This window comes from Schistocerca serialis, chromosome 1 (genome assembly GCF_023864345.2).
Source record: "Schistocerca serialis cubense isolate TAMUIC-IGC-003099 chromosome 1, iqSchSeri2.2, whole genome shotgun sequence".
NCBI lineage: Eukaryota > Metazoa > Arthropoda > Insecta > Orthoptera > Acrididae > Schistocerca > Schistocerca serialis.
Window position 1 is genome coordinate 711,410,893 of NC_064638.1, and position 27,545 is coordinate 711,438,437.

At 43.0% G+C, this 27,545-nt stretch overlaps 1 protein-coding gene across 2 annotated transcripts in view; it reads left to right on the plus strand.

Annotated features, from left to right (window-relative positions):
• The window catches only part of LOC126481100 (cuticle protein 21-like), an 89,949-nt gene extending 63,273 nt beyond the window's left edge, over window positions 1-26,676 (plus strand). The window contains exons 1-4 of one of the 2 annotated variants that reach the window (XM_050104645.1): window positions 19,423-19,482; window positions 24,725-24,854; window positions 25,603-26,247; window positions 26,397-26,676. In XM_050104645.1, coding sequence (XP_049960602.1) covers window positions 19,471-19,482; window positions 24,725-24,854; window positions 25,603-26,247; window positions 26,397-26,521 — 912 coding nt within the window. In that variant the 5' untranslated portion in view covers window positions 19,423-19,470 and the 3' untranslated portion in view covers window positions 26,522-26,676. Of the gene's footprint in view, window positions 1-19,422; window positions 19,483-24,724; window positions 24,855-25,602; window positions 26,248-26,396 lie in introns of those variants that run through there. The other variant, XM_050104653.1, reaches the window with a different exon arrangement.
• The last annotated feature ends 869 nt before the right edge of the window (window positions 26,677-27,545 follow it).

Below are 27,545 nucleotides of genomic sequence, written 5' to 3' on the forward strand. Positions count from 1 at the left end.
TGCACACGAGGGCAGATTACCGCACAATAAACAACAAATTCCAAACAGAAACTGCTGATTGTGAAAATGATAAAACTCAAGTAGTAGTGTCTGCCAACATGGTCACTTGAGTAGAATACAAATGAGACACAGAGGTCACAAAGGACCTAAATCACACGGCTGTCGATCCCAAATTTAACTGAATTTCAGATAAACCAATGATATAGTTTTCGTGAATTTCCATATATAAAATGTGGGCCTACAGCACATAAAACCTTACGCACCATAAGATCAACATATTTCAGAAGCATGAGTAAATGCTACAGTCTCACAGTCGACAGTGATGTGCTTTAGGCTCTTATGATTCTCAGGGCCTCAAATGGATTACTGTATGACAAAAGTCATAAGTTAATATACTATAACACATTCAGAAACCCACTGAAATCCTCTCTAATGTTACTATATAGTGAGTGAATTAGCATATATGAAGGGTGTACTATCATCTAGCAAGATTTATGCCTAACGGCCGGCCACTGTGGCCGAGCGTTTCTAGGTGCTTCAGTCCGGAACCGCGCAACCGTTACGGTCGCAGGTTCGAATCCTGCCTCGGGCATGGATGTATGTGATGTCTTTAGGTTAGATAGGTTTAAGTAGTTCTAAGTTTTAGGGGACTGATGACCTCCGATGTTAAGTCCCATAGTGATCAGAGCCATTTGAACCATTTCATGGCGAGCGAAAGGGGATAAAAATCTGCCGCAGTGTGCTATCACCTGGTGGTGCTGACGTAAACTTCTAGTTGAGCAGCAAGGGCTATTTGTGCACAGCGTGATCCGTGCACGTTGTTTATCAAATCCGTATGTATTTGGCCCCTAAGGCAATTATGTCAAGCAATGCACAAAATCTCCTTAAAATGTGCACAATTGAAGGTGTGCTCAAGACCCTGTTGCCAAGTTTCAAGGAGTCTAGAAGAGCAGTGGCGCGGTAGATTTAAGTACTGTATCTTTCAGACTGCAGCATCTATGTTCAATTTAACAGCATTCGAGGAGGAGGAGGAGATTAGTGTTTAACGTCCCATCGACAACGAGGTCATTAGAGACGGAGCACAAGCTCGGGTTAGGGAAGGATGGGGAAGGAAATCGGCCGTGCCCTTTCACAGGAACCATCCCGGCATTTGCCTGAAGTGATATAGGGAAATCACGGAAAACCTAAATCAGGATGGCCGGACGCGGGATTGAACCGTCGTCCTTCCGAATGCGAGTCCAGTGTGCTAACCACTGCGCCACCTCGCTCGGTAACAGCATTCGAAGAAAAGTAAAAGTTAAGGTGTTCACCTGCTCTTGTGCTCTTACTCAGCAGCTGCCAATGGTTACTTTATCTGTCTCGTCCTTAAGTTTTGTAGATCAGTGTATGTAACCTTTTATATACTTTACAGTCTCTAAAGTATCTGCCTTTTCATTACAAATGTGTGATATTCACACAGTAGATTTTTCTTCCACTTGATCCTTTGTGTTCACCACAATGATTCTTATCCTTCCTACACTCGTCCACCATAAAGCTTTCTTCTTCCTAATGAAGTTACTCTTTCCGCTCCATATGGTGTGGAATCTTACTTAGACGTTGACGCCTTTCCTAGTAAGTTTCCTGTAATTTATTTCATGTGCCTGCATGTTTTATCAGAAATTTCCACACATTCCTTTCTGTTAATGTCCGTCGATGTTCTTTTCTCATTTCAAATGATGAAAACCGCAACAGCTGCGTCACAATGACTTGTTAATCACGACTAGTTTCATGACATTTTAGACATATCACCTGGCAGCAATCTTTTGACCTTCCAGTGCATAATGTCCTTAAAATCTGGATACAGATATTAATGGAAGTTCCCTATCTTGTTGCTCAAAATTGCAGTCATAAAGTACGCAACCGTCATGAATAATGTACCTAGTTGGTTCAAATGGCTCTGAGCACTATAGGACTTAACACGTGAGGTCATCAGTCCCCTAGAACTTAGAATCACTTAAACCTATCTAACCTAAGGACATCACACACATCCATGCCCGAGGCAGGATTCGAACCTGCGACCGTAGCGGTCGCGCGGTTCCAGACTGAAGCGCCTAGAACCGCTCGGCCACTTCGGTCGGCCATAATGTACCTAGTGGGACTGGAGAAAGACATAACCCGAAAATCGGTGTTACATCTTCGCAGGTGCAGCCACCAGCTCTCTGAGCAGTTAGATAAACCTCGGGACGTCAGGGTCATCTGCAGCTATGAGATCATAAAGTTTGCGTATTGTGGATAGGTTTTTTTTTCTTTTTACGAGCTTCTCTAAAGTCGTAAGAGATGACTAGTGTTGAGCGCTATTTAATGTCCTCAGCTTATTTACTCATTTTCGTCTACTGAAATTTGGGGAAGTGTCCAAGTCATTCCTATTTACAAAAAGGGTAAAACAATGGATGTGTAGGATTACACACAAGTGATCACAAATGTCCGTCTCTTGCAGGGTTCTAGAGACTGTCTTAAGCTATTACAGCGTTTCTGTTAGAAAAGAAGCTTCTCTCAAAGAATCACCATCGAGTTCACAAAAAAAGCACTTACGCGAAATACAGATCACTTCATTCACACACATTATACCTTGCAAATAAACGCATCCCTTTCTAGATTTCTAATGGCCGTCCAATATTGAACAAGGCAGTTCACTTGTAACCGAAATAGGACCGAACGCAGTTTCTTCAAGCATCATATTCGCCCAAAGAATGTCAGAGTCGCACCTTACACTTAAAAAAATAAATAAAATAAAAATCCAGACCAGTCACTAAGCATTTAACGTTTTCACATAACAACATGACGGTGAGAAATTCGGGAAGGTTCTGCACAGATTTTCTGCTTCATGAATCGCATAATAGCCATATTTAATGGTGGACAAATGGAAGACAGTTTCCATAAGAAACTGGCAGAACCCATTAGGAGAAGATTACAAGACTAGTCGTAAATTTCTGGAGCCAATCACTTCACTTAAAAACTTAGGACTACAAATAAGAAGCAATCTGAAATGAGACGAACACGTAAAATCAATTGTAGGGAAGGCAGACAGAAGACAGAATTCTTTGGATTTGTGTGAGTTAGCAGCGCGTCAATAAAGAAAATCAAAGACAAGAAGTTAATGCGAGAAGTTCTGTCCTCCAGCGATTGAAGTCCTAATTAAGTAGACCGACAGAAGAGATCGAAAGAATTCAGAGACGCATTTCTTGGACTGTAATATTGGTCGGTAAAGCCCATACCAAAGCAAAAGACAAATGCTCGGGGAACTCTAAGTGTTAGTCGTTGATAGAAAGATGCTGTAGACCTCGTGAAATACTGCTGTATACATTTACGGAACAGGTACCGAAGGAACACTTTGTCGCTATTCTGAAGAGACTGTCGTATATCTTGAATAGGTATCATGAGAATAACAGAGATTAGGCACGCATATAATTTTCCTTTGCTCTGTTCACAAACTAATTGGGTGGCTTCTGTTTCTTGATCCTTACAGAATGTGTTTCATTTTATACACTAACCCATCGTGAGAAGATTTCGTAGAACAAGTAAACAGTGAAAAATTTACACAATGTAGAGTCTAAAGTGATTGTTGAAGGCTCTCCCCATTCCAAAAGCTCTTATCTTGAAATGAGCTATTTAACTATAAACTGGATACAGCTTGCAATAAAACAATGCCGATGTTCACAAAGTATGTTTTCACATATCGAGGAGTTATGAGTGACAAACCCATATCTTGTCATGAACTGGGGTTTCACATCCTGAAATTGTTAGAACCTTTGTTATCGAGGACTTCAGGTAAACTTACATTACCAACGAAGAGCTAGAATTCAAAAAGAACTTATAGTTTAAAGGTGGTCTCCGTAGTAAGAACTGATGCTTAGTATTTACGAAGAAATCACATTTTGAGGCACAAGCCGAACACGTGAGTGACTGAGAAGCAGGTAAAACATTCTGCTTCAAGTTACTGCAGTTCTACTCTCGGCGTTGGGACCTGCGGCAAAGATTAAGGGCTCGACTTGCAACAATAGCACACTCTTTAAAATAACAAGTATTCAGCTGCAGAGCGAACATGCAATTCGAAAATTTATATTTAAAAAAGTTATGCCTGTTCCGTGAGCGTAATTTATTTCTAAAAACATGAAAGGCAAGAAGGTATCAATGCAATTTGAAAGGTAACGTGCATGAAAATCTTACGAAATCACCCATCTTCTAATACATAAGTCGAGGCCAGCAGGGAGGCTTGACATCATGAAGCTATAACGATCAGACTGTATCACTTTGCCTATAGTTGGTGCCACATGTGTACTCAATGATTAATGAGACAATTAGTAACATAAACATGTTGTTTGATTATAGTCAAAACCTGTCTTTTCTGTGTAAAAGTGGAAGAAACGGCTAGGTCAGTGATTGTAACGTTGCAATTGACTGAATCTGTTATCTGTTAAAAAGTACTGCTTACGTAGCTTCGATTTTGATTCCGTCTGAATATAAACTAGTGAACAAAACGCGAAGAAGAAATTCTGTGGAAAAAGAAATCAAGTCTCTTTCATGTTCAAGAGATATTTAACGTTCTTGGTATTTGGAAGATTACGGAATTCGGTTCGTGTTCCATTGCAGTTAGATTACCAGAAAAGCTCATCTGTGAAATAACAGCAGTCACTTTCCACACAGTCAGCTCGTATTCTGCTGTCTGCTAACGACAGAAAATGAATACTTTTTGTTAAACAGCGTGAGCCCGTTATTACTACTGAACAAGCAAGGCAGTTATAGCAGTGACTGGCCTAATAAAAACGTTGCACCTCGAAAGGCTGTCTTCAGTGCAAGGCTATTAATACACACGAAGCGCTGCGGTAAGCGGCCAAAAATAACGACCACACCGAGCTATTACCAAAACGGATGGATGAGCAAAGGTAGTGAGCGAATCGCTATATTCTAGCAGAAAGTTCGTAGACTGAGCAGCCTGCCCTGTGTCGTCCTTTTTCACGCCTCTTTCCTGCAATTTCAGTTTTAGTGGAACGAACTGTTCACTACCACTCTTCTACCAACTCTCCGACTGCAGTCTTAATGTCGGTAACCGAGATTATTATATGAAGCAAATAACTTGTTATTCTGAATATATTGTTGTTAATAGGGTAGATTCTGGTAAATTTAGAAACGATTGGCCGTAAACCTGACTGTCGGAAGGTTTTGGCACAGATAGGCTCCGAATTTGATGAATAGAGTTGCCGTAAGCGTCACTTCTGCTCGTGTAGTGCACAAAAACATGTGTTATCTAAACGACAGAAAAGTGGACACGTTACTGCATTTTACAGTTTCTTACATGTTCATTGTCGGGCAATGTGAGTGTATTGTACACATTCTATTTCTTCATTTTCTGAGCGGAAATGATTCACCAATCTTTGGTCCCCGATCACAGTACTCCTTTAAGCAGATTGTCTCATTTTAAAACATGTAATGAAAAGTGTCAACATTCGAGGTATTCATCGCTTTTTCTATTTCTAGTGGACAACAAAACATAGAGGATCCTATAAATTGGTACACAAGCAACGACAGAATGTCTCCCACCTGTAATATTGATTTTACGCGAAGGGATTTTACTCTCCTGGGCAGACATTTCCAATCATTTGTCACCCTTAGCCTAACAAGCATAGCGAGAGCAACGGTCCTTAATCAGACAGCATACCCCGGGCAAGACAGAGCATCAACAGGAAAGTAATCCGATTTTGTGACATTTTACGAATTTGTAACACGGAGCGAATTATTTAATGTCATCCGTGCGCTTTGGTAGTTTAGTTTTTGAATTTATGCTTGTTAATTTAATTTTTAATAGACACAGTTCTCACGTTTTCGTTTGTGTCGAAGTGTACCCGTTTTTGTGACATTTTACGACTTCCTAACCAGGAGCGAATTATCGTCTCACCTTTGTTCTTTGATAGTTCAGTTTTTAAATCCCTGTGGCTTAATCTACTTTATATGACACAGTTCTTGGATTTTCGTCAGTGTTTTCAGTAGAATTTCATCGATAGGCGTTTGTTTGTCTTTGTCGTGTAGTTTTCCACCACCTTTAGTATGGATAGGGACTGTGATTGCAGTATCGGATGCGAGCTGAGTTGGTGACACTTTGCTCACAGCTCCAGGGCGTGTTGGCTTCGGCTACACAGCTTGAGGCTGAAGTGGATGGACATCACTGTTGTGGACCAGCCGTGGTGATCCAACGAACGTCCAGCACGACCCATTAGTCCACCGTTCGTTCCGCACCAGTAGTCACATTGAGGTAGACCATTCGCCCGTAGTCGAGTGGGAGATAGCGTCAGGGCTAGGCAGACTGCGAAAGACTACCCAGGGGGCTGAACGTAAAGCCTCCCCGACTAATCTGACAAACACATTTCAGGTACTATTTGCAGCTGACAATGTCCCTCAGCCAGATGCAGTCGCTTGTCCTATTTCAGAGGAAACCTCTCAGACTGCAGGATCCAGGCAGTCACAGAGGGTGGGATTGTTGGTAGCTGGGTGTCCCAATGTTAGGCGCATAATGGGGCCTCTTAGGGACATGGCTGCCCAGAGCGGAAGACAATCAGTGTGCTCTCCGCGTGCATACCGGGTGGAGTCATTCCAGACGTGTAACGGGTCCTTCCGGATGCCATGAAGAGCACATGGTGCATAACAGTTCCCACAACGAAACTTTGTCTCGAAACCTGCCAGAAAATCCAAAGATATTCTGGTCGTATGTAAAGTATGCTAGCGGCAATACACAATCAGTGCCTTCTACGCGCATAGCAGTGGAAATACTATAGTTGACAGTGTTGCTAATCACAGCCTCCCGAAATTCTTAATCCAAAGAAGCGACGTAAATATACCAGAATTCCAATGAAGGACAACTGCCAACATGAGTAACATAGAAGGAGATATTCTCGGAGTAGTGAAACAATTTGAATCAGTTAATAAAAGCAAATCTTCCAGTTCAGATTGTATGCGAATTAGGTTCCTTTCAGAATATGCTGATTCATTAGCCCCATACATAAAAATCATATACAACCGCTCGCTCGACGGAAGATTCGTACCCAACAGCTGGACAGTTGCACAGGTCAGACCAAATTCAAGACAGGCAATAGGAGTAACGACTAAATTATAGACCCATACCGAAAATGTTCAAATATGTGTGAATTCCTAAGGGACTAAACTGCTGAGGTCATCGGCCCCTAGAGTTACACACTGCTTAAACTAACTTATGCTAAGAACAACACACACACCCATCCCGAGGAAGCACTCGAACCTCCGGCGGGAGGGGCTGGGCACTGAGTGATATGGCGCCTCAAACCGCGGGGCCAGTCCGCACGGTGGGCCCATATCATGCAGCAGGATTTTGGAAAATATATTGTTTTCGAATATTATGAATTACCTCGAAGAGAACGGTATATTGACACGCAGTCAACACGGATGTACAAAACATCGTTCTTGTGAAACACAACTAGTTCTTTACTCACACGAAGTATTGAGTGCTTTCGGCAACGGATTTGAAATTGATTCTGTATTTCTAGATTTCCTAGATTTCCAGAAGGCTTCTGACACTGTACCGCACTAGCAGCATGTAATCAAATTGCGTGATTATGGAATATCGCCTCAGTAATGTGACTGAATTCGTGATTTTCCGTCAGAGAGATCACAGTTCTTACCAACTGACGGAAGGTCATCGAGTTAAAGAGAAGTGATTTCTGACGTGCCTCTAAGTAGTGTTATAGACCTTCTGTTGATCCTTAGCTGTATGAACTATTTAGGGGACAATCTGAACTACCGTCTTCGGTTGTTTGCAGATGATGTTGTCGTTTATCATCTAGTACAGCCATCGGAAGATCAAAACCAATTGCAAAAAGATTTAGATAACATGTCCGTATGGTGTTAAACTTGGCAACTGACCCTAAATAATGAAAAATGTGAAATAATCCACATGAGTGCCAAAAGGAATCAATTAAACTTCGGTTACACTATAAATCAGTCTAATCTAAAAGCCGTAAATCCATCTAAATAGCTAGGACTTACAACTGCAAACACTTTAAATTGGAAAGTACACATAGAAAATGTTGTGAGGAAGGCAAACCGGAGACTGCGTTTTATTGGCGGAACACTTAGAGAACCTAACAGATCTACTAAAGGGACTGTCTGCACCACGTTTGTCCATCCTCTTTTGGAGTACCGCTGCGCCGTGTGGGATCCGTACTAGACAGGATTAAAGGAGTACATGGAGAAAGTTCGAAGAAGAGCAGCCCTTTTTGTATTGTCGAGGAACAGGGGAGAGACTGTCACTAAATTGATACATGATTTGGGGCGGACGTCATTAAAACAGCGGCGTTTCTTGTTGTGGCAGGATGTTCCCCCGAAATTTCAATCAACAACTTTCTCCTCCGAATGCGAAAATATTTTGTTGACGCCGACCTACATAGGGGAAAAACGATCATCATAATAAAATAAGGGAAATCAGAGCTCCCACGGAAAAATATAGTCTTCGTTTTTTCCGCTCCCTTTTCGACAGTGGAGTAACAGAGAATTATTGTGAAGGTGTTTCGATGAACCCTCCGCCAGGCATTGAAGAGTGATTTGAAGCTTAGCCACGTAGATGTAGATGTGCGGTTATCTTTGGCGTCTGTTTTCCTTCTTGTTTCGCTCGTTAAGCTTCACGAGTAGGTCCACTCCGAGACTGTGTATGTGTTTTCTACACACTAAAAATTCATGGTAATCGAAAATATTTAGTCACTTTGTGAAAGAAATCAAACAGTTTATTTGATTTAGTGAAGTGTTTTGTGTGGAGTGTTGTCGTTCATGGTACCGTAACATCTACATTGTGGCGGAGAGTGAAGAAATGCTTAGATGCTTTTGAGATGTAACTCTGGAGAAGAGTGGAAGGTGTGAAATGGACACCTAAAATGAGGAATGAGGTTGTGTTTCACAGGGCGAATGTAAATACACAAATACTTGAAACAAGAGGAGGAGAGGAAATTGATTAGGACGCTGGATGAGAAGAAACCGCATAATAAGCGATGGAAGATATAACGACCAGGAAGATCACCAGAAGAAGAAGAAGAAGAAGATACCCACCAGTTAGTGACTTCAGGAAAATTACATTAATCGCAGCTGTTAGAAGATTGGCGGCAAGCTGAGATGGCCAGAGAACAGTGAACGTGCAGCGAAGGGCCTGCCTAATGAGCGGAACACATTACCATTTGGTTTACTGCAAGGTGGAGCTGTAGTGCTGCGTAAACAAAAGGAAAATCTAAGAAAGTGCCCGACGGACTAAACCGTGTGTCTGGGAAGACCTCGAATCTGCACGCAAGCCTTTCGCAGGTGGCGCTCCTAGCAAATGAGTCGCCCAGTAATGGCTCAGTTGATTAGTACATTTCATATGGCTATGCGACAGCTACTACCTATGCTTTCAGTCACTGATCTACTACCATATATTTGAATTTATTGAAGCATTCATTAGTGATTTCAGTGTTAGGGAGTGCGTCGTGTTGCAGAGAATTAGAGTGAAATTTAATTCAGCTATCCGTTCTTTTCTTTTACTTTTTAGTCTTCCAACCAATTTGACACTGTGCTCTGTCTTTTCCTGTCTTGTGCTAAGCTTTCCGTTTCTACATGACTATTAAACTAACATTCTCTCGATCTCTCTCTTTTTCCCTACAGCTTCTTTCACTGTCAGATTACCTGTTCCTGGATGCCGTAGCAGACGCCCCGCTAGCCTGTTCGCTCTTCTGGTAAGGGTCTTCCGTAGTCTTCTGTCCTCGCCTGTATTTCTTAGTACTTTATTTCGTATGTTATCCGTGTTCTTAATTTTGACGTTTCTTCCAAAGCATCAGCACACAGTTCCAAATTCTGTGAGTTTCTGCTTCTCCAGATTTCTGATGGTCTTGGTAGCACTTCCTTCTCTTTCCGTCCTGTTTGAAACAAAAGAGCAAGCTCTTTATAAGACTTCACCGCTCGCCATAAAATATTTATAATTAATAAATGTTTTACTGGCACCACAGTATTCTAAATTATCCATTGGAACACTGTGAGCACGTCTACTTTAAATCTGCATGTGAACAAAACCATATTGAAGATCAAGCTCGACTTCGACTTACGCTATTGTGCAGCATGGAGAAAAACAAACCTTCATTGATATCAGTGTCGTCTCTCTACCAAGATGACGAATTTCTCATTAAGCCTAATACATTTATAGGCGACTTAAAGAAATAGTAAGTCTTTTACACTGATGGAAAGAAAAGTCGCAATGCCAAAGAATGATTAATGTACAGTAACAAAATTTCCAGAAATTATTTGTCTAGGTAACATATTTAAGTGATTAGGATTTCAAGATCATAGTTTTATGTATGGGCGAGATGAGCCACTGCAAAATTGAAATGCTGGTACATTAATAAGTAACCGCCAGAACGTAGAATACAATACGACCTGATTCCTTTCCCCCATATGCTCCTTTCCCTCGAACATATCCGCTTCCTCTACATCTCCCGCCGGCTTGATTCACCTCATCCCCTGGTTGCTCCTCTCCTCTCCAACCCCCGCCCTCTGCCGCGCCTTCACCGTTGTGTCCCCCCTACCCTTCACCTCTACACCCTTCATCTCCTTTCCAAGGTGGCTTCCGTCGACTCCCCCTTCTGGATGATGCCCTCTCTCCGTCCATTTATCCCTCCTACCAACTCTGATCCTCACCTTCCCCTCTCCTCCTCTGTCCCTTTCCCGGGATCCCCTCTTCCCCCCCTTCCACCCTGTTTTTTTCCCTGCCTACCCTCTCTCTGCCTTCCGTCTCTCCCCCCGAGTCATTTTTGCTCACCCCTGCACTGCCTTTCCCACTCCTTCTCGCGTCCTCCCAGCCCCCCCCCCTCTTTTCTATGTCCCATCCCTCCGTCGGCTAACCCTTTTTTTCTTTTCCTCTCGTCATCGGTCGGGGTCCTCCCCCCACCTCCCTCTGCCGCTGTGTCACCTGTATAGTGCTGTTTTAAGTGAGTGTTCAGTGTTGTGCGTCCCTGTCAGTGTTGTGAACAGCGACAATCCTGTCGCGAGTTGTGTTTTTCATCTTGTGCGAACAGAGGTCACCTTGTTTTTTGTAATTGTGCCTGTCTACTTATTGTGTGTCTTCATCCGCATCACCGCAGTGTTTTTATATTTTGAATTCCACAACCTTCCGCCGTTTTACAGATTTTTATAACGTCACCGTTTTATCGCCTTTTTTCTTCTTTTTTTATATTCTCATTGTGGTTTTTAACTTTTCTGTAGGCTGTAGAGCAGCATATTACGCTGCTGCCAGCCCACCAGCCCTCCTCTTGGGGGAGGGGGGAGGGAATCGAAATGAAATAAGGAAACAGAAAAAATAGAATACCAGCATGCAAAACTGCATGTATTGTGTTGTACAGGTGCCGGATGTCAGTTTGTGGTATGGAGTTCCATGCTTGATGCACTCGGTCAATACAAGGTCTGTCAATGCTGGTTGTGGATGACACTGGAGTTGTCATCTGATGATGTTGGGCTACAACAGCAGTATGTGTGCGAGAGTTATCCTTTGGCTAACACCCCCAGAATGCTGTTCATGAATAGCAGCATAACAGTTCGACTCACCTACAAATCTGCAGTTAGTGTGCACGGGATAACAACAAGGGCCCTCCTGCTGTCATTCGAAATTGCACCCCAGACCATAACTCCATACGGCGGTCCAGTGAGTATAGCACGTACACAGGTTGGTTGTACGCCCTCAACTGCCTCCTTCCGACCAACACACGACCATCACTGGCACAGTTGTAGAACCAGGTTTTATCAGAAAAGGCAACAGATCTACACCCTGTCCTCGAGTGGGCTCTTGCTTGACACCACTGAAGTGGCAAATGGTGGACTGATCGCTACAGACAATCTGGCTCGGAGCTGTATTAGAAGCAAGCGATTTCTAACAGTTTCCTGTTCTCACTGTGGTGCCAGCTGCTCCTCAAATTGCAGATGCAGTATAATGCGCCACAACTATACGCCGAACATGATGGTCTTCCCTGGCGGTAGTGCGACGTGACCATCCGGAGTCCAGTCTAGTTGCAACCATATATTCTCGTGATCACCACTACCACCAATCATGTACAGTGGCTACATTCTTGCCAAGTCTTTCTGCAATATCGCAGAAGGAACATCCAGCTTCTCGTAACCTTATTGCACGACCTTGTTCAAACTCAGTGAGGCGTTAATAATGGCGTCTTTGTCGCCTTAAATGGGTTCTTGAATAACATCAACTCAACACGTCCAATATAAAAGCTAATTAACGCACATGACCGTTACATCGTGTATTTAAAACAAATCTGATCGGCATCCTTATAGTTGTACTGCTAGTGCTACTCTTATGCGACTGGAGCGAAATTTGAATAGACATCACCTTTCAGATATAAAAATACGCCTACTAATTTCCGTTTATGTGGCAAAACTCCTTCTTGATGTTGTTATTTTCTTCCCCATCAGTGTGGTAATAGAATCATCGTAACATGCCCGCAGAACGTTACTGGAATCCAGAAGAGCCTGCAAGAATGACTGGAAATATTTTCATATGAGTTAGTAAAGAAGAATGCTGAAGATTAGATGGGTAGAACACATAACTAATGAGGAGGTATTGAATAGAATTGGAGAGAAGAGGAGTTTGTGGCACAACTTGACTAGAAGAAGGGATCGGTTGGTAGGACATATTCTGAGGCATCAAGGGTTCACCAATTTAGTATTGGAGGGCAGCGTGGAGGGTAAAAATCGTAGAGGGAGACCAAGAGATGAATACACTAAGCAGATTCTGAAGGATGTAGGCTGCAGTACGTACTGGGAGATGAAGCAGCTTGCACAGGATAGGGTAGCATGGAGAGCTGCATCAAACCAGTCTCAGGACTGAAGACCACAACAACAACAATGAGTTAGTAATACTTGCTTCAGATTAGTTGCTCCCACACTGTTTGTCATACACTGATGTGTCAAATCACAAGTGCTTGATAGCGCACTTGTTCAGCTTTAGAGCGCAGTAGAGTAGCAATTCTGCGTGGGATGGACCCGACGAATCTCTTGTAGCTTTTCTGTGGTACTAGATGTCTAAGCACAGCTCACGAAATAAATTACGGGCCAGTGGTTTGTGGCTGCAAAACCTACGCCAGATAACATCGCAGAAGTTCTTCATCGAGTTCAAATCAGGCGGATTTCATGGCCAAGACATTTTGTGAAATTACTGTCACATTCCTCGAAAAACTGTAGTACGATTTCGCCCTTGTGACGCAGACAGTTATTTTGCTGGAGCATCCCATTGTCGTCTGGGAAAACATCAAGTTGAAGGGTTGCTTGTAGTCCACAATAGTGTCCACGTAGTTTACAACCGTCCTGATGCTTTCGATTACTAACATAGGTCCAACTGAAGCCCAAATCAGTGTCCCTCTTAACATAATACTGCACCTGTAAGTCTGGTTCCGTAGTTTCGAGCACGACGGTGTATTCGGACACGACCATCGACGTGGTGGTACAAGAAACGTGATTCATCAGACCATATGACACGTTACCATTGACCCGTGATGCAATGTCAGTCTCCCCGTCCCCACTGCAATCCCAATTGATAATGTCGTTGGGTCAACATTGGAATGTAGAGGTGCCATCTGCTGCGGACGTTGAGTTCAGCAATTTGGACTGAACGATGTGCTGGCAGTGATTAGTACCTTAATTATATAATTATGGTAATTTATAAGAATAACTTTTTATTGCAGAACGCCTCTTATGTGGTTTAAATTACCTAAAGTGTAGACAAGTAGCATAAGGCACCAACAAACCATCCTAAAACTTGCTGACGTTGGAGCTGCGGTTTACAGACTCTTTTTCCATTTCTCTTGGGGCAGGATGTTGCTTACTGGAAGAACTGAACACATCAGATTACTCTAAGCTTTGTAAGCAGCATTTACAGAAAAATATTACAATATGATTGCTCATCACATTCCAGACATACGAGAAACGCCCCAGGACTTCTGTTTGATTGAAGGGACGCGAGTAGATTCACATATCATGAATTTTCCGTTGCATATTTTTGCAGAAGTTTAAAGTTTACAGCCCCGTCGATACCAAACACCTAGAGACGCAGAACCAGGTCAGTTCAGCAGGGATGGGACAGGAAATTGGCCAGGGTTGTACTGAAAAGTCATCCCGCATTCCGCAATTTTCCTAAAGCGACTTAGGAAAACCTCTGAAAACTTAAATCGATATGGCTGGACTTCACACTACCAGTAAGCGTGTTTTGAGGGTCAGCGTAGCGTCAGCTACGCGTAAAAAATAAATATACTGCTCTTCCCATGTGCATAGTGAGTAATCTACAGGGTGATTCAAAAAGAAAGAACAGATTCAAGTTGCTTATTACAGATAAAGTACAAATGATAGAAACACATTGCGCATGTCACTGGGTAGACGAAGGTTCAAAGTTGTTTGTTTGTAGCTACATGGCGACTACACCAGAAGAGCAATCAATCTGTGTGCTGGAATTTGAGTGAAGTCAATCCATTGTTCCAGTGCAATGTGCATTCCACCATCGTTTCAGCAAGAAGCCGCTTCTGCACAAGTACACACATTAAAAAAAGCTTTGCATCACCTCGTTTCCGAGAGTTCCGGAACCAGTAAAGAAAATTGGAATAGAATCAACATAAACATCATTTGCGCCCCTACTATTTCTCATGAAAACCACACATTGCATGTTGTACCACTATACAGCGAGACGTTCAGAGGTGGTGGTTCAGATTGCTGTACACACCGGTACCGCAAATACCCAGTAGCATGTATTCATCGTGGCATACTATCTACAAGTTCATCAATGCACTATTGGTCCTGATTGTCCCACTCCTCAACGGTGATTCGGCGCTGATCCCTCAGAGTGGTTGGTGGTTCAAATGGTTCACATGGCTCTGAGCACTATGGGACTTAACTTCTGAGGTCATCAGTCCCCTAGAACGTAGAACTACTTAAACCTAACTACCCTAAGGACATCACACACATCCATGCCCGAGGCACGATTCGAACCTGCGACCGTAGCGGTCGCGCCGTTCCAGACTGTAGCGCCTAGAACCGCTCGGCCACACCGGCCGGCGTGGTTGGTGGGTCACGTCGTCCATAAACAGCCCTTTTCAATCTATCCCAGGCATGTTCGATAGGGTTCATGTCCCCTAGAACGTAGAACTACTTAAACCTAACTATCCTAAGGACATCACACACATCCATGCCCGAGGCACGATTCGAACCTGGGACCGTAACGGTCGCGCGGTTCCAGACTGTAGCACCTAGAACCGCTCGGCCACACCGGCCAGCGTGGTTGGTGGGTCACGTCGTCCATAAACAGCCCTTTTCAATCTATCCCAGGCATGTTCGATAGGGTTCATGTCTGGAGAACATGCTGGCCACTCTTGTCGAGCGATGTCGTTATCCCGAAGGAATTAATTGACAAGGTGTGTACAATGGAGGCGCGAATTGCCGTCCATGAAGACGAATGCTTCGGCAATATGCTGCCGATATGGTTGCACAATCGGTCAGAGGTTGGAATTATGTATCGTACAGCCGTTGCGGCGCTTTCCATGACCACCAGCGGCGTTAATCGGCCCCACATAACGCCACCCCAAAACAGCAGGGAACCTCCACCTTGCTGCATCCGCTAGATAGTGTGACTAAGGCGTTCAGCCTGACTGGGATGCCTCCAAAAACGTCTCCGATGATTGTCTGGTTGAAGGCATTTGCGCCACTCATCGGTGAAGAGAACATGATGCCAATCCTAAGCGGTCCATTCGGCATGTCGTTGGGCACATCTGTATCGCGCTGCATGGTGTCGCGGTTGCAAAGATGAACCTCGCCATCGACGTCTGGAGTGAAGTTATGCACCATGCAATTGCGCACAATTTGAGTCGTAACACGACGTCCTGTGGCTGCACGAAAAGCATTATTCAACATGATGACGTTGCTGTCACGGATCCTCCGAGCCATAATCTGTAGGTAGAGGTCATACACTGCAGTAGTAGCCGTTAGGCGGCCTGAGCGAGGCATGTCATCGAAGTTCCTATCTCCATGTCCGAAAAACATCGCTTTGGTTCACTCCGAGACGCCTGGACACTTCCCTTGCAGAGAGTCCTTTCTGGCAGAAAGTAACAATGCGGAACCAATCGAACCGCGGCATTGCCGTCTAGGCAGGGTTGAACTACAGACAACAAGAGCCGTGTACCTCCTGTCCGGTGGAATGACTGGAACTGATCGGCTGTCGGTCTCCCTCCGTCTAATAGGCGCTGCTCATGCATGGCTGTTTACATCTTTGGGCGGGTTTAACGACGTCTCTGAACAGCCTGTGATACAATATCCACAGTCAAAGTCTATCTTCAGGAGTTCTGGGAACGGGGATGATGCAAAACTTTTTTTATGTGTGTAGATTTATGACTGGCATACAAAATTACTGGAAGTTGGTTGAATATGCAAATAGTAGAGCCCTGGTTAGCCACGCACGTCTAATGAAAATATCGAGCGTATCCGCAGTGCGTTAACCTGGAGCCGTCGGAAGTCAAGAGGACGGGCAGGCCAGAAACTTCAACTTCCTCAAACAACGGTGTGGAGTGTCCTGAAACGAAACCTGCATGTGAAGCGTTACAAGTTACAGTTACTGCAGCAATTGCGTTCCGGCGATCATAATAGAAGCTACGAATTTTTCTGTTCTCCAGGACGTGGCAGAGGACACTTTTTCCGAACGACGCATCTTTTCGGACGAATCGACGTTTCACCTATCGGGGTCACAAAATCCGGGCGTCGTCGTCGAACGCGAAAGAAACTCACCGAAACGGAACGTGTTTAGTACCGCTTCTGTTCACAAAGTTTCCTTTTTGCGGAGGGAACTGTGACAGGAATCTCATAGCTGGACATACTGTAAAATTGGTTGTTTCTTCGATTTCACGGAGACTCCGGTGATTTCATTTTTATACATGACAGCGCAAGGCCTCACTTTCACTTCATGTGCGGCAATATCTTAACAACAGCATCCTACAACGCTGGATTGAAAGAGGTGAGCAACAAAATCTTGTTCATTGCTTTAGCCCTCCCTGATCACCACACATCAAACATTGCGATTTTTTTCTGCGGCAATGAAAGACAGTCTTTGTTCCATCAATGGTAGCCACTCTTCAAGAGATGAGAAATCGAATTGCTGCTGCCGGTTCAATAAACAAGGACCTATTGACTCGTGCGTGGAATGAAATCACCTACCGTTTCGATGTTTCTCGAACAACATACGGTGCTCAGGTTGAGTGAAAGGTGTAGTGTCTGTGCGAACATAAAACTTTGAATCTTCCTCTATTCAATGACATGCGCAATATGTTTCTTCCATAGTTTGTCTGGAATAAAGAACCGCAATTTGTCCTTTGTTTTTGAATGGCCCTGTAAACATTTATAATTAATTTCGATGAACAAGCTAAAATCAATATCTGCTGTATAGTTTAAGATGACAATGGGAGCTACTGTCGGAACGAGACAGAGCTTGAGTATAGGCTAATGACTGTGTTGCAGCACAAAAATTTGTTTCAGTAATGAAGCGTGTTAAAATAGGAAGTCAAACGCGTCTTAAAACTACTTATGGAAAATAATGGTCGTGTTTAAAGTTCAAAATGTATGTATATTTTCTATATCTTCCACTACATTTCAATGGTTATTATCATCAAAATAAATTACACGCTGCTGCTGAAAGAGGGGGGAGCTATACATTGTAAGTAGGCTGTTTAGGTTCTTATATTGGTAACGCCACCGCCACCTAGCGCTCTGTATGAAAATCACTGGCTGTGCTGTGTGCAGTCTGTGGCTGGGTGCCATTGTTGGAATTTGCTATTGTAGTGTTAGGCAGTTGGCTGTTATCAGTGCGTGGCGTTGGGCAGTTGGAGGTGAGCCGCCAGCAGTGGTGGATGTGGGGAGAGAGATGAAGGAATTTTGAGAGCGGACGAACTGGACGTGTGTCCATCAGAAAGAGTAAATTTGTAATATTGGATATCATGGACTGATATATATATATTATGACTTTTGAACACTATTAAGGTAAATACATTGTTTGTTCTCTATCAAAATCTTTCTTTTGCTAACTATGCCTATCAGTAGTTAGTGCCATCAGTAGTTTGAATGTTTTATTTAGCTGGCAGTAGTGGCGCTCGCTGTATTGCAGTAGTTCGAGTAACGAAGATTTTTGTGAGGTAAGTGATTTGTGAAACGTATAGGTTAATTTAGTCAGGGCCATTCTTTTGTAGGGATTATTGAAAGTCAGATTGCGTTGCGCTAAAAAATATTGTGTGTCAGTTTAAGCACAGTCATGTATAATTTTTCTAAGGGGACGTTTCAACATAGTCCAGAATCTTAACCACCACACGATCTTTGTCAGCTTCGGCATAGGGAAATAAATTCCTGAGGTGCAGCAGCATGAAGCTCCTTTTCGTAACACATATTACTTTACATGTATTTCAACTGTTTATTATCTTTACTGAATTTGATTCGTAGAAGATCAAGGGCTACGTGTTACACCGGACTGATAAAATGTCGACGCCATTGAGAAATTTAGTTTCTTTCCGAGTGCAAATAGGGTTTTCTCTGTACAACTGATTACAGTTCTCTGCAGTTCTCCTTGGATTAATTTAGCAGCAAGATGTAATTATTATCCAGTTCTTCAGTATGTTGTCAGATCAGCTTACAGGACACATCCATTCCCATGAAGATGTCTGCAGATAGGTGAAGCTAGAAGAGTTCTGCTGCGGGATCATATCTCTGACAAGGGCCAGGTTGCCTCGTCTAGTATTACAGTTGGTGGCTGGGGATCTGATGTGACGAACGACCTTTGCTAAAGTTGATATGATATTGCTGTCTCGGCATTTCAGTAGGGACCCAGAAGAGGCCAAAGGTGCTGTTTCCTGTTTCTGAAGCTGGTCTAGCTTCCTCACTTTGCTACTCATCTCATCCCTTGTGTACATGCTCGATGTGTGTGTGTTACATTCACCTGGTGTATAGCCGCTTGACGTGTATTGTGAAATGTCACGCAGTATACGCACTTAAGGAGGAACAATTTCGTGTTTTGCCACTGACCGTTTCCGGCGTCCCATTCGGCCAGACATGACAGTGATGGTGGACGCTACCCATCCTACTTTCAGACACAGAGTGAAATGTCAAGGTCACCTGCCTTTCGAAACGCCGCAGGCGGAAGAACGAGATCAGCCGGCGGGCGGTGTGTGTGTGTGTGTGTGTGTGTGTGAGGTCGCGAGGCGTGGCAGATGCGGCGAACCAGATCCCTCTGGGCAGGTGTTGCGTCACCACCGGCTAGTCTGCCACTCAGTGATGTCCGGCCGGGGTAGGCGGGGGCTCTGCCCTGCTCTGTCACTATAAAAAGGCTTCCAGCCGGTGCTGGAGTCAGTCGTCCACCAGTCGTCTCCACAAGCCGACATGGCTCTTCAGGTGAGGCAGCAGCGAGATGGGAAGGACGTAGTAGTAGGCAGGTACAGCAGTCTGTCGACCAAAAGATGGTATCTCCGAGCTATAGGAGAGGGTGGGGAATGAAACTCACCACGGTTTTTCAAAAGAACCATCAGAGCATGCATCTTAAGTGATTTAACGAAATCCCAGGAAGCGTAAGTCTGGATGGTCAGATGGGCATTTGAACCTAGTCCAGTTCTCACCACTGCATCAACTCTACACTTCTGCAATGTAACAAACTATAGCTGTATATGGTTCAATTAATCGTAATCTGCATGTTATGCTGGCTCGATTGTTTCAATATATTACATATTCATAGGTTCGGGATTTGACCTCAATAGGTCTTACCATGTTTATGCCAGTTATCGCTTCTCTTAGCTCTGCCAATAGTTTGTGAACGAGAAAATGCAAACCGGCTCCATAGTTTGTAGCTCACGTTAAACTTAGCTCTGGCAGGGTTCTTGCTTTTGCAGCTTTTACCTTTCAACGTCATCTTTTGTTTGAAATAACCCGGAACGCGTCCAGATGGCCTGTGTGACAATGAGTACAGCTGGGAGACGGAGAGAAAGACAAGCGAAGGTGGTTCTAAAGAATGGACAGATGCTTGCGGAAGAAACATCAGGCTTCAAATCCATATTTCTAGTTTCACATATCTTGAGTGTCTAACAAAGTGTGTTACTGTTCTCATTTTTAGTTAACCCTGTTTGAAATTTGGAAAATGAGTTGCATAAATAAGAGAAAAATTGAACAATTTAGAACATATGGAAATCAAACTTACGGCATGATATCGATGATACCGTATGCCGAGAAATGGATGCATCTTTAATCAAAAACCGAAACTGTTAACTTCTTTTTTAAATTTTTACTCATGCTGAAGGATGACTCTGATTTGCTTTGACTCAGATACAGCACTTTGTAGACCAAATTGTGAGAGATTATATCTGATAACTATTGGGAAGGATGGGGAAGCAGACAGAACGCGACTTTTCAAATTAACCCTCATTGGATCCACCCTAAACGATCTAACAGAATCCCAATAAGCGTAAGTCTGGATGGTCAACTGGGTGTTTGGACCGAGTCCAGTTCTTACCATTGCATTAACTCTGCCGCTTCGCAATGTACGAAACTGTGACTGTATATAGAACCCAACATCCGCCGAAAAGAAAGGGAAAACCATGGTGCAGAGTGTCAGTGAATGTTAGCAACGTTACACGTGCTTTCTCAAAAGGAAACCTCACTCGAAAATATGAATTATGTGTTGACATGTGATTGGGCTAATCGTAAGCTGCATGTTATGCTGGTTCCATTGGTACCAGAAGATCACTCATTCGCAGGTCTGGAATTTGATCTTAGTACGTCGTACAATGCATTTATTGCTTCTCTCAACTCTGCCAATAGTTTGTTAATTTGAAAATGACAAGTGGCACCATGGTTTAGAGCTCACATTAAACTGCTTAGTGCTAGCAGGGTTCTTAAACCGCTTTTCCAGTTTTAATCTTTTAACGTCATCTTTTGTTTGAAATGCTACAGAACGCGTACTGGTGACTTGTAGGACAATGAGCATAGCGAGGATATAGAAAGGCAAGCTAAGGCGATTCTAAAGAATGGGCAGATGACAGCTCTGAGGATATCATCTGTGAAAGGCTATTTCTGGTTTCAAATCCAAATTTCTAGTTTCCATGTATCGTGAATGTCTAACAAAATATGCTATCATTCCTAGTTAATGGTGTTTGAAATCTGTTGGCTCGGTTACATAAATAAGAGAACAATGAAGACTCTTAACTCCTTTCTTTCGTTTCCATTCATGTGGAAAAGTAATTCTGATTCATTGTGTCTCAGTTATCTGTGAAATACTCGTATCGCTGCCTGTTTAGCTGTGAGTAGACGGATGTTGTAGTCCATATGAGACAGACCACCTTGTAAGAACTTTTTTGTTTTGTTTCTGACACAGAATGATACCGAAATAATCTTTCATTTATGTGAATGGAAGGATGTATGGTAAAAACGCCATGGAAAACAATTAACGCAATAAGCTTTGTAATCGACATACGAATGGAAAGTCTTGAATATTATAGTCAACAGTGATGTTTTCATTTTCTTTCGTCTAGTTTCATGTCTGTGGATGGAAGTTTTGAATCTTTTTTTATAATATTCTACAGTTTTTGGTTTGGTTTTAAGCGATTACCCGTCTCTTCCTTTCTCCTGCAATTTTTTTCGGTTCGGCGTATGAACTATATGCCTCAGTAACTTTTTTACATATTCGAATTCATCGTCGGCAATAGTGCTATGGCGTTGCATTTTCCAGGAACCAGTTAGTTGCGTTTCTTACGTTTTACCAATAATACCACTAGCATGATCATTGACCTGGTGAAAATTTATATAGATTTCTTTTGCGGACTGTTTTTATAATACCTCTTTATATTTTATTGTGTTTGTTCCCTCACTTTTTAACATTCTTTTACGTGCCAAATTTTAAGACATAACAGAACATTTTCGTGTGGTGATCACTGCGTTTCAAAACTGTGATCCTGAAGTTCATCAAATTTCTTTCTCAATTATATGTCCTTTCTTTTATTTCCAGTAACATTTCATTTAGTACTGTATCCGTCAATTTTTAGTATCTTTGTGTACCACGACATCTCAAATAAATTGGCCCTTCTCCTCCTATTTTCCCAGCAACTGTCTTCCTCTACCACTCAAGGGAAAGTTTTAGAAATCCACCTGTTATAACCTCCTCCGCAGCTTCCTGTCAGTATTTGAGATCAGTTGACCTCTTTTGTGGAAATGTCTGATCACCTATGCCTCTTCTGCTGATGTTTTCACTTCATAGTTCCAGTAAGATGGCTCTCCACACTAAAAGAGTGTATGTTAACGGCCATTGAGATGTGCACATAAAAAACTTGCTGCGGACTCCCTCTTAAGGTTTCTCCTTTGCCTCCTCGCCACCCCCCCCCCTCTCTCTCTCTCTCTCTCTATCTATCTATCTATCTCTATCTCCACCTCTCTCACTTGCTGTCTCTCGATGCCCAATTCAGCCGAAATTCAGCGCTAGAGCTACTGTAGGAAGACCATAGTCGCGTCCAACATACTCAGATGCATAAAATTGGCTGTGGTTTCCTATAATCTCCATGTCTTGCTGTGCTTTTTCAGGTTATAAATCTGAACAACTATTGTAGCCTCATGAAAGCGGCACAATCTGACATTCACCTTGCACACTGCTGTCGAATACATAGAATGGCACTGGCGATGAAGGAAATTAAAGTTCTCTTCCAGCATTAGGATGTTTTCGGTTTTGTAAATGTGGAATTCTGATACTTGATTATATCAGATCTTAAGTCCTCTTATAACGCTAGAACACAATTCTTGGGTTCGAAACCACGACAAAGCATGCTAACATAATGCATGCCATAAGCTCTTGTTGAGTCAAACCAAGAAAAGATTCCACACTTGTGATGCTATCCTCCGTTCTCTTACTCAGAAGAAAGATTGGCAGTTGATAACGAAAATCCGTGAATGTGAAGCTTGTTGTATTGGTTCTTCACACTGGTGTCAACGACAATATGTCATCCGCATCAATGTTGTTCCCAGTTAATATCGTTTCCCGTTATTTTGTCTAAAGTTATGCAGATAATGACCAGAGGATCCCCTAGTCAAACGTGCAGCCGATACATGTCCAACTATTGCCCATAACAAGCTCTTTCTCTTTCGCTTTCAATTCACATCAGCGCAATTTCGTGAATTTCAAGCCCCTTTTCAAGCTCCCTACCTCATTAAAGTTCTTCCGAACAGCACTTCATATTTTTTCTAATACTTACGATATTCTCAGAACCTGAGACTGAATAGGAGCTTCTGTAGCCATGCAGGCGCCGTTAACTGTATTTCCGAATTGTTTAACATTAATTTTCTAGAGTGAAAGTTGAGTGCTAAAAGTCTGGAAACATTATGAAGGAGCTTTCCGGAAACATTATGAAGGAGCTGTATTTCCGAATTGTTTAACATTAATTTTCTAGAGTGAAAGTTGAATGCTAAAAGTCTGGAAACATTATGAAGGAGCTTTCCGGAAACATTATGAAGGAGCTGTATTTCCGAATTGTTTAACATTAATTTTCTAGAGTGAAAGTTGAGTGCTAAAAGTCTGGAAACATTATGAAGGAGCTTTCCGGAAACATTATGAAGGAGCTTTCTGACTATCATAAGATGTACGTGAAGAGATATGCATGTGATTATGTATACATTTCCGTCAAGTGAAGTTAAAGGTGAACAATACCGAGCAAGTAGATAATTCTGTTTGTGTCCAAAATTATGTTCACTTCATAATGTTTTGGGCATGTCGGCCGTACCAGCCAGAAATTTCTTTTAATAGTATCGTTTCTAAAAAAATGCTCAATCTGTAGAAATAAACTTCAGCGGCGAGAACGGGCATTTTTGAGACTCAAAATCTGAAAAGGAGATCATTGTTCATTTGAATATCGAAGACAGCATAAATGACTACGTGTTTACATTGCTTCTTTTTTACTCTAAGAATCACTGATATGCTCTTAGTCGGCTGGAGGCGCTGCAGTCTGCAGCCGCGCGACCACCATGGTCGCAGGTTCGAATCCTGCCTCGGGCATAGATGTGTGTGATGTCCTTAGGTTAGTTAGGTTTAAGTAGTTCTAAGTTATAGGCGATTGATGACCTCAGAAGTTTAGTCCCCTAGTGCTCAGAGCCATTTTGATAATCTCTTTTATCCCTGAATATAGCAGAGAAAGAACCTCTAGGTTGAACATATGTTGTGCAGCTCGTTGATAGCACTATTCGGCATAGTGGCATTTGTGTTTACAGACGGTACACGTGCCCGGTACACAGATGTGAGTATGAAAAACACTGATGTCGAGAGCTGTTTCTTCCTTGAGGATGGCACGTAATTAATCACATCAAAAAATTCAAAAACTGCTAGCCATGGAAAAATGGCTTGCTTTTACGTGTAGTTGCATGAGTAGGACTGAAGATATAATGTCTTCATTAATTTTAATATTAGTCATGTATACATATCCTGTAAATTGACTCGTACCATAACTATTCAATAAGAGAATCGTTCAAATAGTCAACGAATCATGTAAGTAACTAAGTTTCAGTGACAGGTCAAGAGCTAATTATTTTCATATGGCACAAAATTCAGCAGTTTGACCGTGTCTGAATTTTTTTGATAGACGTTAAAGATTCCCTGTCTGTGGTGTTGCAGGTACTGCTGTGCGCATGCGCGCTGCTGGGCGCGGCCAGTGCGGGCTACCTGGGCTCTCCCGCCGTCTCCTACTCGGCGGCTCCCGCCCTGCGAGGCGGCCTTCCTTACAACGCCGGACTCGGACTCACAGGTACTTTGTACAACAGTCTTTCAAAGGAGGGACGACGTCTGATTTACATGCCGCAATGGCTAAGATGTCTTTGGGCCCTCTACACACAAAATACTTTGGTTTTCCGTTTAGATTCCATAACTATACTACTACATATGAATTCGTGAAAATTTACTACATAATTTCATAAGTAATTATCGTCACACCTCCCCTCCCAAATTACTTCAGCAGTTTTGCCCATAATAAGCAGTAACTGGTTTATTTTAGAATTATCTTTCTATTCTTTAACCACATAGACACTTTATCCACTGTTGTGAATGTTCTGCCATAATTTTTGTTCCAGATATAATTTTTGCTGCATGCTGTTGGCAGCAATTTTTTAAAGTATTCAAGGACCAGTCTTTGGCAGCGACAAGAGATTTCGAAACAAGTTTTTCCTTTTCTTTTCTTCTAATGAAGTTTTCGTATTCCTATGAAATAACAAAATGTCTCCTCACAATCAACTACATTTAATGAAAAATTTTCAGATGGATTGCAACTTAAAACTGATCTTTAAATTAAAGAAATGCAGCGCATTTACTAGACATACTACCTGTGCACAGTAACGCATTGTTATTGTCAGTTGTGATAGCTTATGCAGCGCCATAAACTGAAGATGAACATTCGTTTAACATATTGCCTATCTTGTACTTCAAGAAACTATTTGCTAGTACCTGTGTGTGTGTGTGCGAATACAGAAGACGCCACTATGAATTCATTCCTTTCCTAGGAGGCCTGGCCGGAGGTGCTGCTGCTTCAGCCGCCGCCGCTGCTGCTGCTGCAGCGGCTAGGGCCAGACTGTCTGGTGCTGGCATCGGTGGCTATGCTCCTGGCTACACTGGTGCAGTAGGAGGTGCCTATCCTGGCGTTGTTGGCGCCTACTCTCACCTCGCCACTGGCTACTCTGGTGTCGCACCTGGCTACACTGGCGCTCTAGGAGGTGCCTACCCTGGTGTTGGTATTGGTGGTGCCTACTCTCGTCTCGCTCCTGGCTACGCTGGCGCCGCCCCTGGCTACGCCGGTCTCGGTGCTGCACGTTACGGCGGTGGTCTTGGCCGCCTGGCCGGTGGGCTGCCCGCCGAGCTGGCTGACCCGTACTATGACCCCAACCCGCAGTACAGCTTCAGCTACAGCGTCAGCGACGCCCTGACGGGCGACGCCAAGCAGCAGCAGGAGAGCCGCAGCGGCGACGTGGTGGAGGGCAGCTACAGCCTGGTCGAGCCCGACGGCAGCGTCCGCACTGTGCAGTACACGGCTGCCCCTGGTGCGGGTTTTAATGCTGTCGTCTCCAAGGATGGTGCCCCAACTGGACCTGCCCCCCTGGGAGCTGGTGCTGTCGCTCCTGCCGCTGTTGGTGCCCGAAACATCCTCCAAGGTTTGTAATAGTACTCTGACTTTGACGTTTTCAGTGTACTAATAGCACCATAATTGTGCTATCATTTTCCCAAATATGAACAGGTACCAAAGATACTATCTTCCCATTTGACTAGACATCTACACCAGTGCCTGATGTGATTGTTTCAGGAGGCATAGTTCCTGGAGCTGCACGCTCTCTGTTATCTCCTGCTGCCGCTGCTGGAGTCTACGGAGCACCTCTCAAAACTGCACATGCCTCCCTCGCCACACCACATGCTAAAGTACACTATTAACGCCCTCACAAGCTGACACCTTGTAAATACGACCACCTATATATATTATGAATAAGGCTCACACATAGCAATAAAATGTACATATTTATGAATTACTCTCTCAATGTATCTGTGCAACATTTGTATAAAAATAAAATTATCAGTCGTAATTTAAATGTTGTAACTATTTAATTTTGCACATTCCTCATAATACTACGTGAAAAAATGGTTGTGTTGCAATTGAAATTGATCTACGAGAAATTCCCTACATTAGGCATTTGTTTTTCTGTCTGAGAAGAGAAACAAGCAAATCAGGAGAGTAAAACCGACGTATAAGATATGGAAGTCAAGTTGTACTTTCGTTGTTAGAAGAAGTAGTTTTCAATCGCAGTCTACTTCACATAAGTAGAGCCCTATTCTACTTAACATGGTGCTATCTCACAGTAGTTAGCACACTGGACTCGCATTCTAGGGGACAGGTTTTCAAATCCATGTTCGACCATCTAGATTTACGTTCTTCTGTGGTTTCCCTAAATTGCTTATGGTAAATGGTGGGATTGTTCCTTTGAAAAGGCGCAGCCGACTTCCATCCCCACAATTCCTTAAGGCAGTATTGTGCTCCATCTGTGCTGACTTATTGTCAACAGGACGTTAAACCCTAATCTTTCTTCCTTTCTAGATGTTGTTTGGGGAATAGACGTTACATCAGTAGTCTTGAAGGATCGTAGTCAAGTATCTTCATTAAAGTACAACACAATCTGCAACAGAAACTTTATCGCCTCGCCCTCTGAGTTACCTTATGTAATGGTCTTGTGGATAGTGAACAAAATGTTTTCACTCTTACTAAGTTGCTGGACGAACTTGATCATGCAATCAGTTGATCAAATATTTCCATACTGGCAGATCATTCTGTTCGATGGATGTAAGGATGCTTAAGAAAGATGGCCAAGGACAACATCTGAACACAAATCAAATTAATGGATTAAAACCTGTAGTCTCACAAATGTTTTGTTCTCACTATGACAGTGGTATATATGTACTTCAT